The sequence below is a fragment of the Erinaceus europaeus genome, chromosome 9 (genome assembly GCF_950295315.1).
Source record: "Erinaceus europaeus chromosome 9, mEriEur2.1, whole genome shotgun sequence".
Classification (NCBI taxonomy): domain Eukaryota; kingdom Metazoa; phylum Chordata; class Mammalia; order Eulipotyphla; family Erinaceidae; genus Erinaceus; species Erinaceus europaeus.
In genome coordinates this window covers 102,412,953-102,434,200 of record NC_080170.1, presented here as the reverse complement: position 1 = coordinate 102,434,200, position 21,248 = coordinate 102,412,953, and the positions used below count along the sequence as shown (strand labels likewise).

General features: G+C 36.3%; 1 protein-coding gene across 16 annotated transcripts in view; it reads left to right on the top strand.

Moving 5' to 3' along the window:
• DLG1 (discs large MAGUK scaffold protein 1) overlaps positions 1 to 21,248 on the top strand; it is a 178,745-nt gene that overhangs the window by 50,937 nt on the left and 106,560 nt on the right. For 12 of the 16 annotated variants that reach the window (XM_060198474.1, XM_007517426.3, XM_060198473.1 and 9 more), the window contains one exon: positions 9,505 to 9,669. In XM_060198474.1, the coding sequence (XP_060054457.1) occupies positions 9,505 to 9,669 (165 nt within the window). Of the gene's footprint in view, positions 1 to 9,504; positions 9,670 to 18,648; positions 19,207 to 21,248 lie in introns of those variants that run through there. The other 4 variants (XM_007517431.3, XM_060198476.1, XM_016185718.2 and 1 more) reach the window with 4 other exon arrangements.

Sequence of the window (21,248 nt, the reverse complement as noted above, 5' to 3'; positions counted from 1 at the left end):
AATGTTTGAAAAGATATTTTACCCTCACTTGAAGGATAATTTAGCAGGGTACAGTGATATACCTCAGCTGCTAACCCCTTGCCGTGCCACCAGAAGTTGGCTGGGATTTATTTTTCTATTCAGCTGTGGGAGCCTAAGCAGATAAGAGGTCTTTAATTTCAGTCAGATTTTTTTCCTTTAAATACACTAGTGGGTCCATGTAGGCAGTTCAGTTTCCTGTTGCCTAGGCATTCACAGGTTAAGCACCCAGATCTATTTTCATGCCACCAGCTATGTGCTCTACTGGATAACTCCCAGTTAATGTCATGCTCCAGCCATCACTGACGATTTTTGTCTTGATAATCTCTCCTTTACTCCTTTTCCATCCACTAATCACACTTGTAAGCACTCACTTGTAGCTTAGTGGGTTTTTGAAGAGATCCTGGCTATATTTTATTGAGTTATCAGGTGATTTTCTTTGCTTTTTCTAGTTGATGGGGAGAGTGCTGTTACTCCATAGCCACTCCTGCAAGTCTTCTCCCTACTCTTTCAAAGTACTCTTCATGGGGCCAGGTGGTGGTGCACCTGGTTGAGTGCACATGTTGTAATGCGCAAGGACCCAGGTTCAAGCCCCCCCCCCCCCCCCCCGTCCCTACCTGCATGGGGAAAGCTTTGCGATTGGTGAAACAGGGCTGCAGATGTCTCTCTGTCTCTCACCTTCTCTGTCGCCCCCTTCCCTCTCGATTTCTGGCTGTCTCTATCCAATAAATAAATAGAGATAAAAAGACTAAAAGAAAAAAGTTACAAAGTACTCCTTGTAGGGCTTTTTTGTTTGCTTTGCTTAGTTTTCCGGCATTTAAAACTTTTAATTAGGAAAATGAAAAGGCCTGTACCAGAGAAGCACGTAGGTTATTCTGGCATTGTTGGCCAACACCATGTGGACGCTGATGCCTGTTTTTATACACTTCTAAGACCCTTTCTTCATTTCCTTCCTAAGTCCCTCCCAAACCTGTTACAACTTCAAGGTGTTCTTTTTTTTTTTTTTTTCCCCTCTTAGTGGTGAAGCAAAAACAAATGACCCTAACTATAGAAGTTTCCACTGGGAAGTGGAAATGGACTTCGGGGCCCTCTGATCATCTTCCCCAACATTTCCCCTTTGGGCATATGGACCAGAATTCTTTTGGGGTGCCGAAGAATGAGTTCTGGCTTTTGTAATTGCTTCTCTGCTGGACTCAGATATGGACCATTCTCTCAAGTGTGAGCTGGAGGGAGTCTCAGTATAGTTTTAATTTGCATTTCACTAATGACAGGTGAGGTGGAACATTTCTGCACATGTCTTCCAATCATATGTATCTTTTCTTCGAAGACTGTTTTTTTAGTTCTTTGGTCCACTTCTTTATTGGGTTATTTTCTTTTTACTTTTGTTGAGCTGGACCAGCTCTTGAGTGTACTGCCAGATTTTGACATCAACCCAGTCTCTTTAGTTGTATTTTAGAATCCATTTTTACTGATGGCATGGCTTCTCCACTAGGGAAAAGGTGTTCTTCAGTGGCTAGGGACCTATAGCTAATACTTGGTCATTCATGACTCTATATTTAATAGTTTATAGAGAATGGTTTAAAGAATTCTCTCATGTATCTCTACATAGTGTCTAGTAGCACTTTGCTGATGTCAGAAGGTCCATAGTATTCTGCAGGTAAAAATTGCTTCACTTATTTCTCTCTTACCTCCACTTAGAACTATGATGTGTTAACAATACCTTTTCATCCTTTATTTGAAAATCCAAGTTATGAGGCAGGACAAGATGTTTAACAAACAGGAACCAAAAAGTGAGAATAGGAATTCTAGGGTGGTAAGAAGCTAGGAATTCTACTTTAGGTGTGTTCCTAGGGGTCTGTGACTTTTTAGTGATTTTTTCCTGAGCTTGATAGAAAAATCTGTTGTTTTTAAGATAATTTTCTTCTGTTATTTTTATAATGCATTTATAATTTTTATAATTAAATTACAAATGAAAAACGACATTAACTTTAGAAATAATATTTTATAAATACCCTTGTTAGTATAAATAAATTGAAATAGTGGAATTATTTCAAACACTCAGCAAGGTATATGTCTTTGAATTTTACAAAGGAAAGTACAGTTATTGACTGATGCATTCACTCATTCTTTCAGCAGTTATTGCTCTGTGTGCTGGGGGTATAGTAATGAACAAAGACAATCTTGCTCTCATCTAGCTTATATTCTAGTTATACTACCTATTGTAGTGTTTCTTCTTTCTAACTCTTAATTTAGAAATCCTGCAACTGAAAATGTTAGAATAATAACTCAGTGGGAAAAAAAAAAACTCTATTGTGATTACTTTTAAGAACTATGTTTGCTAAGTCTTTTATAACATAATACCACACACTGAGTGTCTTAACATTTTCTCACTATTCTGGAGACTGGAAGTCCAACAGTGAGGTTCAGGGAAAATAAATTCTTCTTTTAGTTCTGTCTTGCAAATGACTGCTCTCTTTATGCCTCTCATACTTGCTCTGTGCACTGTGGAAACAGGGAGGTAGTGTACCTTAATCCACCCATATTTTCTCTTACAAGGGCACTAGTTAGATTGAATTGCCTTACCCTAAATAACTTCGTTTTGACTTAACTACATCTTTTTAAAAGTTTTTTATTTATTTATTTATTTTAGTTTTTATATAATATTTTATTTATTTTATTTTAATGAGAGAGAGACCAGAGCACTGCTTAGCTCTGGCTTATGGCAGATTTGGGGATTGAAGCTGGAACCTCAGAGCCTCAGGAATCAGAGACTTTTTACATAACCATTATGTTGTGTCCCCAGCCCTCTTTTGTATAGTTAATTGAGTAGATAGAATGATTGAGGAAAATGTAGTAAGAGGTAGGAGAGGAGAGAGTTTAACATATATAATATATAGTGGCATGGGGGGGGGGAAATCCCTTTTTTTTTTCTTTTCTTTAAGAAAGGATTAATTAACAAAACCATAAGGTAGGGGTACAACTCCACACAATTCCCACCACCCAATCTCCATAACCCACACCCTCCCCTGATAGCTTTCCCATTCTCTATCCCTCTGGGAGCATGGACCCAGGGGTCATTGAGGGTTGCAGAAGGTAGAAGGTCTGGCTTCTGTAATTGCTTCCCCACTGAACATGGGCGTTGACTGGTCGGTCCATACTCCCAGTCTGCCGCTCTCTTTCCCTAGTAGGGTGTGTCTCTGGGGAAGCTGAGCTCCAGGACACATTGGTGGGGTCTTCAATCCAGGGAAGCCTGGCCAGCATCCTGATGGCATCTGGAACTTGGTGATTGAAAAGAGAGTTAACATACGAAGCCAAACAAATTTTTGAGCAATCATGGACCCAAAGCTTGGAATAGTGGAGAGGAAGTGTTAGGGGGGTACTCACTAGGCAAACTCTAGTGTACTTCTGCTTTCAGGTATATATTTTGCAGTAGTTTATGGATACGTGTGCACATAAGCTCTCTCTCACAGAAACTGGTGTATATCTAGGTTATGGGACTTTGTTAGAAAGTGAACCATCTGAGATGAAATTAGAGTGTACTATAAAAGGAAAGGTCTCACCCGAGTAATGAAGCTGAAGGGTTGTCATTCCACTCGTGTCATTCCACTCGTGAAGTCTCTGGACACAGTCTGAGGTGAAGCATGTTGAGGTGGCAGTCATTGCGTTGGTTAGGTTGTGATCGGCGGATGCAATATTATTTGGTATGGATTGGGAGAGGCATACGGGAAAGTGGGCCCTATCCAAGGGTTCCAGGACTGGGGGAAGTAGGGGCTCTATAGTGGAGATGTGAGGTTCCTGCTGTCTTAGGGTTCAAAAAGACAATCCATAGTTAATGTTATCATCACATTATTTGGTAATTGGGTTAACTTTGAAAAGTCCTTTTGTTATGGTTATGCCAAAAGACTGTCATAAAAAAATTATATAGAGAGAGTTGATCCATATCTGAGACCTTGGGAGAACTATGGTAGTCATCATTGTTGGGGGGGGTGCATAGAACTTTGGTCGTAAGATTGGTATAAAACCGTAATCTTAGAAATCACTAGTAAAAATACAAAAAAAAAAAGAGGCTTTCATGAAAGAGGTACCAAAGTTCCCAGGTTCAGTCCACCATAAACCAGAGCTCAAACAAACAAAACATAATAGGAACACTTATAAACATATGCAGTGTTATAAACTAATATTACCTCAATAAAAGTAAGTTAAAAACAAAAACTTGCCACCCAGCAGGTACATAGTAGCCAGAGCCTTGGATTTACAAGCATGAGTTCCTGAGTTCAGTCCCTGGTACTGCATGTACCAGGGTAATACCCCAGCTCTCTTCCCTTTTCTTTCATAATTAACTGTCTTCTTATAAAGTTCATAGCCACTAAGAAATGTGATACACAGACCACTGGGAGCTCCTGGAATTTTTTTTTTTTCTTATAGAATTTATCCTCAGTTGGTTCTAGAGAAAGAAAGCAGTATAAGTTTGACATACTTCAACAATTTAGTGGGGTTGGGGGTGGTGGATGTTGCTAACAGGGTTCCGTGCCTGCACAAGGAATCCACTGCTCCTGGCAGCCATCTCTCCTTTTATTTTATTTTTATTGTTTTTTTAAATTTGATAGAACAGATAGAAATTGAGAGGGGAGAGGAAAATAGGGAATGAGAAAGAAGAAATATCTACAGACCTCTTCACTGTGAGCCTGCAACTCTACTCCCCTGCAAGGTCCTCTAGCAAGGTAAAGTGTACACTTAACTAAGTGCACTACCACCTGGCCCCCCATTTTAGCAATTTAAATGTAAAGTAAGTTATGATTGCCATATATTCTATTATGCTCTTTAACTTCAATGAAAATTAGGTATCTGCTATGCAGACTACATTGTTTATTTTTTCTAGTTATCTGTCATTTAACTCTGTGTATGTGGACAATTATGCAACATTCCTTGTTACTTTTCCATTTTTTTTTTTATTGGTGATTTAATAATGATTGACAAGATGGTGGGATAAGAGGTTTACAATTCCACACAATTTACACCATTATAACAGTATAAATACCATTTACAGTAAATCCCATTGATCTAACCTAGGGCCCATGTCTATCCATACTTAGCACAGGAGCAACCTCTACATCCCCACTGGTCTTAACTCACATTCCATGGTCATAGCTAGGAACATTCTAGGCTACACATTTCAGGGTCAGTCTTCCTCAAGTGGCAGAGTATGTTGACCTAACCTCCCTTCAGAAAGTGGGGCAGTTTCTGCCACTGTTGTTCTACATTGAGGCAAGGTCCTGTAGAGACCCACAAGAAGGTTTATGATGTTTCTGATGGAGATGACCTGTTACGGTGGAGACAGGGATCTGTTAGAGGTCTAGGCCCAGCATATCAGTGTGGGAATCACAGAATTCCCTGACGAGGGCCCTGGATGATGAGGTTGCCAAGTAGTGACCAAAAGAACCATCATTAATGTGTGCCAGTCTCTTGCCCTTATCCAGGTTTTGTAATCCTTGCTTTACCTGACAGGGTTAGGCTGAGAGTGATTGAGGGAAGTGAAATAGGAAGTAGGTGATGAGAGTACCTAGGTCTAAGTAGAGAATATTTGATTAAATATTTTATGTTGCCTTTTTAAGATCTTCCTACTTGCTGCACTTATTGAGTCACTGTAGACTATTGTGCACTTTTACTTCAGGGTATATATTCTCCTCTAACTTATGCATACATGTGCACATGATGCCCTATATCATGTGCTTTGGTATATATCTAGGTTCTATAACTCTGCCAGGTGTGCCACCCAAAATGGAACTTAGGAGTCCTATGAGCTAGGAAAGGTCTCACTCAAGTATTGAAGCTGGAGGGTTAACATCCTAGACCTGGCATCTCTGAAACAGCACAATAACGGCCAAAAACTGAAAACAACCCAGGTGCCCAACAAAAGATGAATGGCTGAGAAAGTTGTGGTATACACAATGGAATACTACTCAGCTATTGAGAATAATGAATTCACCTTCTTAGACCCATCTTGGATGGAGCTAGAAGGAATTATTTTAAGTGAGATAAGCCAGAAAGTGAAAAGTGAGTATGGGATGAACCCACTATTAAGAAGAAGTTGAGAAAGAAGAACAGAAAAGGAAATGCAGAAAAGAATTTTGACTGAGTTTGGAGTATTGCACCAAAGTAAAAAACTTGGGTGGTGGGGTAGATTTTCACCTCCACTGTAGGGGGTAGGGACAGAGACCCTGGGTGGTGGGAATGGTATTGATATATACTCCTATTACTTAATATGAGAGGAGAAGAGTAGATAGAATGTCTCGAGCTTTTTAAAGCATAGACTACTGCCGGGCTAGCGTGGGGGTGCCTCTTCCCGGGAACGTGACTGGAACCAGCCTTGGAGCATTTTTTCATGTGTTTCTCAGCCTTTTGGATCTCTTCTGTGGTGAATATTCTGTCCATGTCGTCTCCCCATTTTTGGATGGGGTTATTTGTTGTCTTGTTGAGTTTGGCAAGCTCTTTATATATGTTGGTTATTAAACTCTTGTCTGATGTATGGCATGTAAAGATCTTCTCCCATTCTGTGAGGGGTCTCTTGGTTTGGGTAGTGATTTCTTTTGCTATGAAGAAGCTTTTTAATTTGATGTAGTCCCATAGGTTTATATTTACCTTAGTCTTCTTTGTAATTGGATTTGTTTCATTGAAGATGTCTTTAAAATGTGTGCGGAAGAGTTCTGCCAGTATTTTCTCTAAGTATCTGATAGTTTGTGGTCTAACATCCAAGTCCTTGATCCACTTGGAATTTACTTTTGTATTTGGTGAAATACAGTGGTTCAGTTTCATTCTTCTGCATGTTTCCAACACCATTTGTTGAAGAGACTCTGCTTTCCCCATTTAATAGTCTGAGCCCCTTTGTCAAAGATTAAATGTCCATAGGTATGGGGGCTCACTACTGGGCTCTCAATTCTATTCCACTGGTCAGTGTGTCTATTCATGATCCAGTACCAAGCAGTTTTGATGACAATGGCCCTATAATACAATTTGAGATCTAGGAGTGTGATGCCTCAGGTTCTGTTGTTTTTTCTCAAGATTGTTTTGGCAATTCTAGGTCTTTTCTGGTTCCAGATAAACATTTGTAGCATTTGTTCTATTCTCCTAAAAAAATGTGCTTGGGATCTTGATGGGGATAGCATTAAATGTGTATATAGCTCTGGGTAGTATATTCATTTTGATGATGTTAATTCTCCCAACCCATGAACATGGAATATCTTTCCACTTCTTTGTGTCTTTTTCAATTTCCTTGAGTAGTGACTCATAATTTTCAGTATACAAGTCTTTCACTTCTTTGGTTAGGTTTATTCCTAAATATTTTATTGTTTTTGTTGCTATGGTAAAAGGAATTGATTTCTGGATTTCAATTTCTTCTAACTTAGTGTTTTCATAGAGGAATGCCACTGACTTTTGAATGTTAATTTTGTAGCCTGACACTTTACTGTATTTCCTGATGATTTCCTAAAGCTTCTTGCTGGATTCCTTAGGTTTTTCTGTGTATACTATCATGTCATCTGCAAATAGGGAGAGTTTGACTTCTTCTCTTCCCATCTGCATTCCTTGCTCCTGCCTGATTGCTATGGCAAGAACTTCCAACACTATGTTGAATAGTAATGGTGATAGTGGGCATCCCTGTCTAGTACCTGATCTGAGTGGAAATGCTTCCAGTTTTTCACCATTGAGTATGATGTTGGCTGTAGGTTTGCTATATATAGACTCCACTATCTTCAGGAATTTTCCATCTATTCCCATTTTTTGTAGTGTTTTGATCATAAAGAGAGGTTGGATTCTGTCAAAGACTTTTTCTGCATCAACTGATATGACCATGTGGCTTTTGGTCTTGCTTTTGTTGATGTGGTAGATCACATTGATTGATTTACATATATTAAACCAACCTTGCATGCCTGGGATAAACCCCACTTGGTCATGATGAACAATCTTTTTAATATACTGCTGTATCTGGTTGGCTAGAATTTTGTTCAATATTTTAGCATCTATGTTCATCAGAGATATTGGTCTGTAGTTTTCTTTTTTGGTTGTGTCCCTGTCTGCTTTTGGTATCAGTGATGTTGGCTTCATAGAAGCTGGCAGAGAGTACTCCAGTGTCTTCAATCTTCTGGAAGACTTTTAAAAGTAGAGATATTAGTTCTTTGAAGGTTTTGTAGAATTCATTTGTAAAACCATCTGGTCCAGGACTTTTATTTTTGGGAAGGTTTTTGATAACTTTTAATTTCATTGGCTGTGATGGGCCTGTTCATATTATCCACTTCCTCTTTACTTAGTTTAGGAAGTTGGTAGGTATCTAGGAAATCATTCATTTCTTCCAGGTTCTCTAGCTTGGTGGCATATAGTTCTTCATAGAAGCCTCGCATGATATGTTGAATTTCTGCAGTGTCTGTTGTGATATCTCCTCTTTCATTTACGATCCGATTTATTTGGGTCTTCTCCCTTTTTTGTTTTGTGAGTCTGGCTAAAGGTTTGCCGATTTTGTTCACTCTTTCGAAGAACCAGCATTTACTTTCGTTGATCTTCTGTATGGTTTTCTTATTCTCAGTGTTATTTATTTCTGCCCTAACTTTAGTGATTTCTGTCCTTCTGGTTGCTTTAGGAACGGTTCCTTTGTTGTTCTCCTTCTAGGTCTTTAAGATGTGCAATCAGGCTGTTTATTTGTGCTTTTTCTTGTTTCCTAATGTGTGCTTGTATAGCTATGAACTTCCCTCTCAGGACTGCCTTAGCTGTGTCCCAAATATTTTGATAGGTTGTGTCTTTGTTTTCATTGAATTCTCGAAACATTTTGATTTCTTCCTTGATTTCCTCTTTGACCCAGAAGTTGTTAAGAAGTGTACTGTCGAGCTTCCACATTTTGGGACTATTACTAGTCTGTTGTTGATTGTTAAGTGTTAGTTTAATTCCACTGTGGTCTGAGAAGATGCTTGGGATGATTTCAATGCTCTTGAATTTGCTGGTGCTGTCTTTGTGGCCTAACATATGGTCTGTCCTTGAGAATGACCCATGTGGATTTGAGTAAAATGTGTATTCCAGTTTCTTGGGATGAATGATTCTGAAAATGTCCAATAGTCCTAGTTTATCTATCTCTTCATTTAGCTCCCTTATGTCTTTATTGATTTTCTGCCTGGATGATCTGTCAAGTTGAGAGAGTGGGGTGTTGAAGTTCCCTACTATGACTGTGTTGCTGTTAATATATTGCTGTAGACGTTTGATGTATTTAAATGGCTTCTCATTGGGTGCATAGATGTTAATAATTGTTAAGTCCTCCCTAGAATCTTTTTTTTCTTTTTCTTTTGAAATGTTGGCATAGATAGAACATGGAATACTGTTTCAGATTTGTATGTGTTAAATCATAAAATATACCTTCTACATAATTACATATTATTGAATACTTGACTAGTTTTGAACTTACTTTTTAGCACTTCTCTATATCCAGTAATTTTCCTTACTTTTCAGAAATACCGATATCAGGATGAAGATACACCTCCCCAAGAGCACATATCCCCACAAATCACTAATGAGGAGATAGGTCCAGAATTGGTTCAAGTGTCAGAGAAGAACCTGTCAGAAATTGAGAATGTCCATGGATTTGTTTCTCACTCTCATATTTCACCTATAAAGGTAAGATAAGGGTTTACTTTATTATAAATTATTTAGTACTTTATTACTGGAATAGATCATGTCATGCTCAGCTAAACTTTTTTATTTCTGTAGGATTTTTCTTTCTTTTAATCTGGTTTGATAGTCATAGGAAATTTCCTAACATCAGCTTTTTTTTAAAACACACACAAATTTTATTTATTGGTGCTATTTTTTTTTTAAAGATGAAGTTTTCTATTTCAAATTAACCGCTAGAAGTCATTTTTTAAGTATTTATTATTTATTCCCTTTTGTTGCCCTTGTTCATTTTTTTTTAATTGTTGTAATTATTGATGTTGTTGTTGGATAGAACAGAGAGAAATGGAGAGAGGAGGGGAAGACAGAGAGGGAGAGAAAGATAGATACCTGCAAACATGCTTCACCGCTTGTGAAGTGACTCCCCTGCAGGTGGGGAGCCGGGGACTGGAACTGGGATCCTTACGCCAGTCCTTGGGCTTTACACCACCTGCGCTTAACCCACTGCGCTACCGCCCAACTCCCTATTGGTGCTATTCTTAAGCCTGTAAATTTCAGTGAGAGAAATAACTTACTTTTCCAATACCACACATTGTAATACTTTTAAACACTTGTTTAAGTATTAGTAGACAATGAAAAAGAAGATTATTACTTTTGAAGTCCAGTATGTGGGTTAACCTGATTCCTTAGCCTTGTTTCTCCAGTTTGAAATAACTTTAATCCCGAATTTGGAATTTATCAAATTTCTTACAAAGTTCTACAGAATACAGATCCCTGATTAATATATTGTTTATTTTGCCTATCTTCACCTTTAGATAAGTATAGTTGTGCTATTTCCTTTTTTTTTTTCTTTTAGATATTTTTATTTATTTATTATTGGATAGAGACAGAGAAATTGAAAGGGGAGGGAAAGAGACAGAGAAACACCTTCACTCATGAAAATTCCCCCTACAGGTGGGGACCAGAGTCTCGAATTTGGGTCCTTGTGCACTATTATAGTGTGAGCATTTAACAAGGTGCAGCACTGCCTGGCCCCACAGTTGTGCTAGTTCTAATGTCACTTGCGTTTTTGCTCGTTGTTAGGTTTCTGAGATTCTTTATTTTCACTACTTTAAAATTTTCTATTTTATGTTTATACTATAATTTATCTTACATAATTATGATCAAGGTTATTTATTACTAGTCTAAGAAGCACTATTAGAAAACATAGGTTATTTATACACATATACTTGTGAATAACACCAGAGCATTTTCCAAGTAGTTGTATAACTCACATTTTCAACAATAATATGTAATGGTTTTTTATACTTGGTATTCTTATTTTTGTTATTGCTGTGTGCTTAAAATAGTGTCTCACTATGATTTGAATGTACATTTACCTACTGAGGTTGGAGACATTTATTGGTTGTGCAGCTCTCCTATTCTGTGATCCTCTAATTTTTGTAGTAGCAGTTTTTTCTCAGGGTGGTTGTTTTTTGTATTGTTGGCTTTATCCAGTAGTATTTGAGTTTGTAATTTTCCTTTGAAAACTGTACCCCACAGTATTTTTTAAAGATTTTATTTATTTTTAACAAGATAGAGGAAGCATGAAAACTACAGTATTACTTGACATATGCAATAGTAGGAATCAAACTCAAGACTTCATACACGTTTGGTGCTATTCACTATGCCAGTCTCCTGGACTATTGAAGTCCACATTTTTTAATATGTTAGGCTTTTTTATTTCCCTTATGATTTTTTTTTAACATTTGTCCTATGAGTTATTTAGGAGTTATTTAGAAGTATGAATGTGGGAGAGGGGGTGTCACTGCTGAACGTCACCCCTCTGGGCTGATTTTTTTCATGTTAAATGTTTGAAAACTTGGTACATAATGTTGCACAGTATATCTGTACCTTGCTTTGATGAACACTTATGATCTTAGATGCTTGTTATTTTCATTTTTTACTAAGTTTTTTAAAGAAGGCAAAATAGGTTTTATTTTCTTACAACGGATATCCAGATGCCAAGTAGTACTTTTTAAAGTTCTTTGATAATTTTTTGACAGACTATATTCTGACACAAAAGGATTTTAAGAATGATTAAAGCTACTCATTTCGGGTCATTTCTTACTGCTGCTTCTTTATTTACATTTCATTTATTTTGTCTTAGTGGGGGTAGTAGATGAGATCAGCATTAGAGCATTGGTGAACTGTGACTTATGGTGGTGCTGGATATTGAACCATAGGCAGGAAAGTGCCTCTCTCTCTCCCTTTCTCTTTCCAGAGTTGGCAGGCATCTCTTAAAATAATTATGAGGAATGAGATAGATTAGGAGTAGGAAGAGTAATAGCATAATCCAGTTCTATTAATGTTTTGTTAAATCACTATAGTTCATGTCAGTGTCTTCACTTGTATTAGTAGCTTTAAAAATTCATACAGGGAACGTTACCATTTTTATAGTATTGTGGTTTAGATTATACATATAATCTAAACCAGTATATGGATTATTTTTATTATTATTATTATCAGTATATGGATTATTTTTGTAAATTGTAAAGCCTTTAAATAGTGGTTTTCTGAGTAGAATATAAACCGGGCACTGTTTCATTCATCATAATTAAAAGCTTAAAGTAAAAGCTAGAACTAATGAATGCTTACCTAAAAATCATCTGATGGAATATTTTGTCAAGCAGTATGTGCACTTAAGCAGGCAAGTATTAAGCATCTATGCGAATAACTTTGTTGGGCATCAGTGGTTAACATTTTATTGAGAGATACATACAATATGATATAGCGCACACACAAAAATTCTGGCAGTATTCTGAAAAAAGAAGTTAACATTTATGCAAGTTGTTAAAAGAATGTATACAAGATATGAGTTCAATAAAGAAAGATAACTGGGGAAAATAGAGTAGGAGGGCGGTAATCTGATGAAATTGTGAAAAGCAGGAAAGTTCATTATGTTGTAGTCAGTATTTGTGAGAACAAGTAAGACCTTAATTCTGAACTGATGAGTGGCATTGTGGAGTATTTCCCACCATGAAATCTTATGTGAAACAATCGATTAAGTTTTTGTGGTGCTGGTACTGATTCTCATTACTGAAATAATGAATGAGATAAGATTGTGATTACTTTGGCATGAAAAGATAATTATGGGCTTATGGTTTAAAACTCTGAAATGGAAAACTTTCTTGCCATTGTTGGATAGTTTAAAGAAGTTGGAATTATTATAAAAATCTTAATGTGAAACAGCATTATGGTGGTATATAACAATCTTTAAAGTAAGCTTTGATTTTGCAGTAAAATTTATAGTAGTATGGTACTAATAAAAAAAGTCAAGATTCCTATGAAATGAATGAGGACTGCTTACAAAAGTAATCAAACTCCCCCCCCCAAAAAAAAGCCTAGATTTAAATCTAGATGAATCAAATGGAAAATAATAGGTACATTGCTTTAGTGTGGTATATCTGAATGATCATTGAGGAAATAAAGAGCTTCATTATTTTGCTTTTGTTTTCAATTACAAGGAAAATTATATCCAAGCTAGTATTTACAATGTAAGTATAGTCTAGAGGAACTGTAAATAAAGAGAGAATACAGTGTATAAATGGGTAATTATCTTAAGCAAATGTGTTTCATAACCTTGACGTATTTCCTTCAGTAGACTGAGAATATTTAATCAAGCGAAATCACCTGAGCTAGTTTAGTTGTTAAATTTTTCAAATATTGTGAGTGATTGGATTTGGAGAAGAATGGCTGTTAGCTCAAATATGATACAGAAATAAATTTTTCCCTCTATGAGTTCATAATAAGAATTTAAAACTCAACTTTGTTTTGTACACCTCTGAAACAGTGTGAAAACATTGTTGGATTTTATTTTTTAGATAGACCTGATGTGCTCAGGTGAGAATTCTGGTTTATGTACAGTTTTGCCACTAGGTGGTGCTCGTAGAGAATGAATTTGTATAGACTATATGATCACAATTTTTCTAGGCAACCAAATCTATGTTATTAACCATCTCAGTTCTGTCTTAATACAGTTCTATGTTTTGTAATGTAATAGGTCAGATCATAAAGGTAAAAGGATAAGGAAAACACCTTGTATAATGTATTATATTATACTAGCTTTCTAGTAATTTATTTTTAATTTCAACATTGTTTTTCCTCTCATTCATCAATTTCAAAAAAAGTTTACTTAATCCTGGGCTTTGTTCCTATGCCTAAAGACTGTGTTTGTAAATATTAACAAGTAAAAGAAGTTCTATTCTGATTATATTTTAACTGTTTTGTATTTTCATGTAATGTAATAAAATAAGCATGCTAATAGTGACTCAGTTTGATAATTTACCCTTACATGTTATATTTTTTTTAACCATTCCTGTCACCAAAGGTCTTTGTCCCCATTCCCACCCCCCCATAGATAACCACTGTAGTTCTCCCACAGTCTTAGACGTAGATTGACGCCTTTTCACATTTGTATCCTCGATTTTCTGTATTCCGCATTTGAGTGAAGTCCTTTACATCTTTTGGGTATATGTCTAGGAGTGGAATTGCTGCATCATAAGGTATTTCCATTTGTATTTGTTTAAGGATTCTCCATACTGTTCTCCATAGTGGCTGCACCTGTTTGCACTCCCACATCTTCTCCAACACTTACCTTCTCTTGTTTTACTGATGGAGCCGATTCTCACAGATGTGAGGTGGTATCTCAGTGTGGTTTTAATTTGCATTTCTGTAATGATGAGTAAATTGGAGCATTTCTGTGTATCTCTTTAGAAAACTTTTATTCCTGTCTCCTACCCATTGTTTTTATAAAGCTGTTCTTTTTCTTTTTGTTGAGCCGTATGAATTCTTTAATAAATGCTTGATACCAACTACTTGTCTGACGTGTAGTATGCAAATATCTTTTTCCTGTTTATCCTTATGGAATTTTCTTTTGATGTGTAGAAGCTTATAAATTTGATATAGTTCATTTTTTTGTTTTGTTTCTTTTGCCCAGGGGTTGGAGTCTCCAATATGTCTTTAATGTAAAGGTTCTGAAAGACTTTAGTGATATATGTTCTAATTTTAATGCAGTGTGTTAGCTGGTGATCTAGTTTCATTTTTCTTCAAGTGGTTGATTGTCCAGTTAAAACAACATTTTTTAGAGACATTCTTTTCCCTATTTTGGCAGTTTTGATCCCTTTATTGTATATAATGTGCCTATACAGATGTGTGGGTTTAGTTCTGGCTCTATCCTGTTCAGTTGGTCTGTATGTTCATTTTTGTTCCAATACCACACTTTTAATTACAATTGCTTTGTAATATAAACTGAACTCAGGGATTGTGATAACCTCCATTCCCACCCCACCCCCCTTCTGGGAGAGCTTTTGCTATTCATGTTTTTTTTTTAATAGTTCCCACAAATTTTTGGATAAGTTATTCAATTTTCTTGAAATATGTCATTGGGATTTCAATAGAAATTGCACTGAATCTATATATTGCTTTTGGCAGGATTACCATTTTAATAATATTTATACTTTTAATCCATGAATAGGAGATATTCTTCCATTTCTCTGTGTCACATTTTTTTATGTTATTTTAAACAAAGAGTTTCCAGGTTCTGTAATGAACTTAAATTTTATTTTATTGGAAGTAGGTTTAATTCAACTCTGCTACATGCGTGAAGCCATATTTAAACAGATTAGTGAGAAACCAGTTGCCTCAACCCAACTACTGCAACGAGTTTGATTTAGGTACATACTAGGTTTTATATGCATTTATTGGCTACTGGGCAGTGGATGAAATTTTTGTAGCTCAGGTTTCAGAACATTTTTTAAATGATGCCTTTTTCTTTTTTAATTTTTTTTTATTTATTTAAAAAAGGAGACATTAACAAAACCATAGGATAAGAGGGGTACAACTCCACACAATTCCCACCACCAGATCTCCATATCCCATCCCCTCCCGATAGCTTTCCTATTCTTTATCCCTCTGGGAGTATGGACCCAAGGTCATTGTGGGATGCAAAAGGTGGAAGGTCTGGCTTCTGTAATTGTTTCCCTGCTGAATATGGGCGTTGACTGGGTGATCCATACTCCCAGCCTGCCTCTTTCCCTAGTAGGGTGGGGCTCTGGGGAAGTGGAGCTCCAGGACACACTGGTGAGGTCGTCTGTCCAGGGAAGTCTAGTCCACATCATGCTAGCATCTGGAATCTGGTGGCACAAAGCCAAACAAATTGTTGAATAATCAGTCATGGACCTAAAGGTTGGAATAGTGCAGATGAAGTGTTGGGGGGGGGGTCCTCCATTTTGTAGATAACTAGTAGGCATATTTTAGTTATATTTCAAAGGGCTTGTAGCTATACTAGTTGTTTTTTTTTTTTTTTTCCTCTGAGCCTGAAATCTGATATGCAGGTGGATTTAAGTTATTGTCTGGGGAGGTGATGTCATGGCTGGAAAAGGGACAGAAAGCTGGATCAGGGAAGAGAGTAGCTCCCTAATATGGGAAAGGGTTATAAATATTGTTGACTGTAAACCTCATTGATTTGATTTGGTCTGGGGCCCATATTCAGCTTAGGTGCCTGTGTGACCTCTGCATCCCTGTAGATCTGAGCTCACATTCTGTGGTCATGAGTAGGAACATTCCAAGCTGCCCCAATTTCAGGACCCATCTTCCTCAGGTGTAGCATAGAGTATGTTGTCCAGCCTCCTTTTGGAGGATGGAACATTCTCTACCATTGTTGATCCAAGTTGAGGGCAAGGTCCTATGGGGGCCAGCAGAGGGGTCTACGGTGTTATTCCTGATAGAAATGACCGGTAACAATGGAGAGAGGGATTTATTTGAGGTCTAGGCCCATTGTGTCTGTTTGGGAATCTCAGGACTCCCCGAATAGGGCCCCAGCTGATTGGGTGGCCTGATAGTGACTAAAGAGTCAAATAATGCCTTTTTCAATTTTCATTATGTCAGTATATTTGAGTAGGAAATTTATACATTGAGGATTCTTCCCCTGTACTCAAGGGAAAGAATGGTGTGTCTGTCAATTTTACTTCATTTGCAAGCTCTTTGGCTCTCTAGAATAATGAATCCATATACAGAAATGGCTGACCTTTCTGCCTCTGTTCATACTGTTTGTAACTTGGAGAGCTGTGTTGGTGATCATCTATATTCGATAGCTTCATCTATACTAATCCAGGACGACAGAATCTATTTCAGTTCTAGGTCTATTTTTCTTGTCGTGAGTTTCCATACTGCATCGTGAAGTACCAGACTTAGGGGATCAAACCAATTACATAAAATAGACCAGTCAAATATTTTTTTAAGTACTTCATCCATAATAAAATTTCACCCGCCCCTTGGGGCTGGGTGGTAGCACACCTGGTTGAGCACACATGTTAAAATATTCAAGGACCTGGTTTGAGTCCCTGGTCCCCACCTGCAGGGGGAAAGCTTTGTGAGTGGTGAAGCAGAGCTGCAGGTGTCTGTCTGTCTCTCTATTACCTCCTTCCTTCTCAATTTATGGATGTCTTTATCCAATAAGTAAAGATTAAAAAAAAAAGCTTTTCCTCCCAATGGGCTTTATTTTCCTCAGGATTCTTTGTGCTTTGTCCCCTGTACCCCACATACACATACACACCTTTTCTCCCCCACCCCCTTCATATCTTTCTATTGCCAATATCTAGGCCACAAAATTTCTAGCTCCTAGGAGTCTGCATAATTCTTGGAGGAGGCACAAAACTTTCTGCTGTGATCTCTGTTGCAAAGTACCATACTCTTAAGGGCTCTCTTGAGAATCTTTGCCTTTGGGGGGTATGTGTCTGTATCTTAGGGATGGGATCATAGAAACCATATTAGCTTTTTTTTTTTTTTAAACAGGATTTGTCATAGCTCTGGAACTAATAATTTGTTAGTGCTACTTTCCAGTAGGCTTTTCATTTAGTTGGTGCTGGTAGTCATATAGGTAAGCAAAATTTTGTCCACATGAAAAAATATTCATGGCTGAGGTGGGAATTTGTGAAGGGCCATATCAACTAAAATTTGAATATTCAGTCAGTAAAAGTAGCATGTCTCTACATATATTATTTATTAATGATCATATGTTTTATATTAATGTAGCATAATGTTAAGGCAGTTAGTTTGTGTGTGCTTAAGAGTCACTTAAGGAGAGCCTGAGAGATAGCATAATGGCTATGACAAAAAGACTTTCATGCCCAAGGCTTCAAGTTTCCAGGTTCTATTCCTAGTACCATAAGACAGAGCTGAGCAGTGCTCTGGCAAAAATAAAATAAAGTCATTTAAAAGACTTTTTAAAAGATCCCTTAATACTAAAAATTATGATGGGGAGGAGATACCATCTGTACTTGAACCAACATCCATTGTAACTATGTTGAGAAGTATAGACACAGGTATTAGATGTTGAACAATATCTATTTAGCAGTCAAGTAGTATTTTTTGTGAACTGGAGTATAGTGTTAGTTAAAAACCGTGTTTCCTTGGTAATTAAAAAAAAATCAGTTTTCTTGATAAACAAAAGAGGTAATGTTGATAATTTAGCAGTTTTTGTAACAAATACTCCAGAAGTCAAATATTTATTTTACTATTTAATTGGGTTGTCTATAAACTCAACTATGAAATATTATAAGCCAGTGTACTACTTTATTAGTGGATTACCCTTTACTATTAAATTCTTAAAGCTTAATGTAGATAATACCTTTAAAACTTTATAATCAGTAGTAATTAATGTAAGTTCCTTACTGGTACAGGAATTTATATGTGAATAGCAAAGGCTCCTTTAGTAAAATTACTTTAAATAATCAGAATTGTTGACAGAGTATCCTTGCATATTTTAATTCAGTTAATATTTATATCTTGGCTCAGCGAAGATTCCATTGGATTTTACTACAGACTGAGTTTAAAACTTGGTAATCCAGGGTTTCTTCATGCAAAACGTCTTAGTAGTCCAGTGTTTATAATATCCTTCTTTACCTGCTAAACGACCTCACTTCCTGGGTTTCAGTCCGTCTAGTTATCAGCTAACAAAAGAACAGCTTTTGGTTCCTGCAGACGCTGGTGAAAAAAATAATCATGAGAAAGAAATCCACCTTGTGCCTTCTTTTTTGTCTGCAAATATAAACTCAGCCATCATAGAGCTAGCAGGTACAGAGGGAAGATAACAAGCTTTTTCATGGGAAGAAATCACAGAGAAAATAAGCATCATTTCTCAAGGTTTTTATTTTCCTCATCTACAAGTGATGCTGCTGTAATTCTAGCTGCAGTTTTTACCGATCATTCACCACTCAGCAGCTGGTAGAGAAGTAAGACTGCTTGGAAACCACCTGCAGGGCTGCAGAGATGAATTACATTTTCGGAAACAACACACTTCTGTACTCTCGCGCCAGCCGAGGAGGCAATACTAGCTCTAGCCATGGCTCAGTAGGCCCAAAGCAGAAACACTGGGCAAAAAAGGGCTCATCAGATGAACTGCAAGCTGAGCCAGAGCCTTCACGCTGGCAGCAGATAGTTGCATTTTTCACTCGAAGACACAGCTTTATTGACTGCATCTCGGTAGCCACCAGCTCCACCCAGGTAACATACCACTTGTTGAAATTATTTTCAGTATACTTAAGTTTATATTTGCTTTGCAAAAATGTGTTCATGCAGATTTTTCATTAAATAATATATACTTATGCACTGAGACCTTGAGTGCACAGAAATGTATGTTTTTAGTCCCTCTGTGCAGGTCTTGTAGCATGCGAGAGGGAACTAAAAATATTTTCTCTTTTGTTCTTATGTAATACCAAACAAAACAGTCTTAGATTATGTTGAATAGCTTCTCTAAAAACATAGAAGCACTAATACATAAAATGTTAATTAATATTTTTAATTTTTAGATTGTTAAATGCTATAAAGTATAATACCTGCCCCCACCCCCAAAATACCTCTTTTGCTTTCTTCTTCTCCTTCTCCTTCCTTCTCCTTCTCCTCCTTCTCCTCCTTCTCCTCCTTCTCCTTCTCCTCCTCTTCCTCCTCCTTCTTCTCCTTCTCCTCCTTCTCCTTCTCCTTCTCTTTCTCCTCCTTCTTTTTTGATATGTAGCATTTAACCTTGGGAAGATTGCTATTGTAAAGAAACAGTATTATTTGAAGTATTTTTATTTTCTAGTGTTTTGAGAATATATTAAATTGAATACAGTTGGCTAAGATGTATATTCTTACATCATAAAGTTACATTAAATTATGTTTTTTTTCAAGGAACTTAGTGACTTCCCAGTTTCATAAGAGATATATATTAGCTTGGGTTAATTTGGAAGCAGTAAACTTGTGCAGTTACACAGTATAGAAATGGGTTTTGGCAGTTTAATGATGTGGGCAACCACTGAAAGTGCCCCCAAATTAAAAAAAATTAAAATAACAGTTTGAATACCTTTTATTTGATATTAAGGAAGAGTGGGAGAATGTTCATATTTTAAAGCATTTATAGATACTCAACTCTAGTAAAAATGAAAGAATGAGAAGTGGTCTAATTTTAAAGCAGTCAATGAGTGCTTTTGTACTTTGACATTAATAACACTTAAATTATTAAAATATACAAACATACCTTAGGTCCTTTAAAAATTAAGTCCTTTAAAGCCATCTTTTTAAATAATTCAAAGCAGCACAATGGATATAAACTAAACATCAGCAGCTGTTTTGTTTAGGTACTGGAATTTGTCTCTTGGTAGTTTTGATTTAAAAGTAATATCAGATATGTTATATAAGATATTCTGTGTATCTTTCATACATGTTTGAAAGAAATGGAACTAGTAGGATAGGGAGAGCTATCAGTTGTTTTAATGTAGCACTGAAGTTACTTAGAGTCAATTTATTTAAAGAGATTGATTGATTTAGCTATTAGTTAAATTAATACTGTCCAAGAATTTAGCTTGAAGGGCAACAAAAGGGAATAAATAAATAAAATAAGTATTTATTAAAAAAAAAAAAAGAATTTAGCTTGATTTTTTTTTTACTACAATTATATGTACCAAAAGAAACAAAAACAAACAAACAAACAAAACTTAATGCTTGGTTGGCATGGTTTTTAGTTGTAAGTTAATATTAAATGATACTCTCCTATGCCAAAAATAAAAATAGACTACCTTCAAAAGCTAGTATAGGTACGTACTACAGAAATATAACATATTTTACTAATTAAATACAAATAAAAAGACAAGCCAAAATAATTCATATATGAAACTACTGAAACCACAGAATTACATTATAGTTACTTAAGAGTTAAATCCAAAACTCACTGTTGTAATGCACTAAAATAGAGCCAGAATTTTAATACAAACTCTCGATGCAATTGATTGTGCAAAGCCACTTAAAATTTTATTTTCCTCCCCTGTGGTTCAGACCATTTGTGTCTGTTGGCAAGTGGCATGTTTTTTATTTCTTTAAAATCTCTTTTCATTTCCTCTAGTCTTTCTTATTACTTGTGTATTTTATCTCGAGAAAGATATTAGATAAGAGATTTTTAGCTTTTACTTCTGAATATCAGCCTGTCACTTTCATGTAATATGTTTTTCTAATTGTTAAATCAGATAATGAAATTACATAATTTATTCAGCATATACTGTATGCCTATGAACATG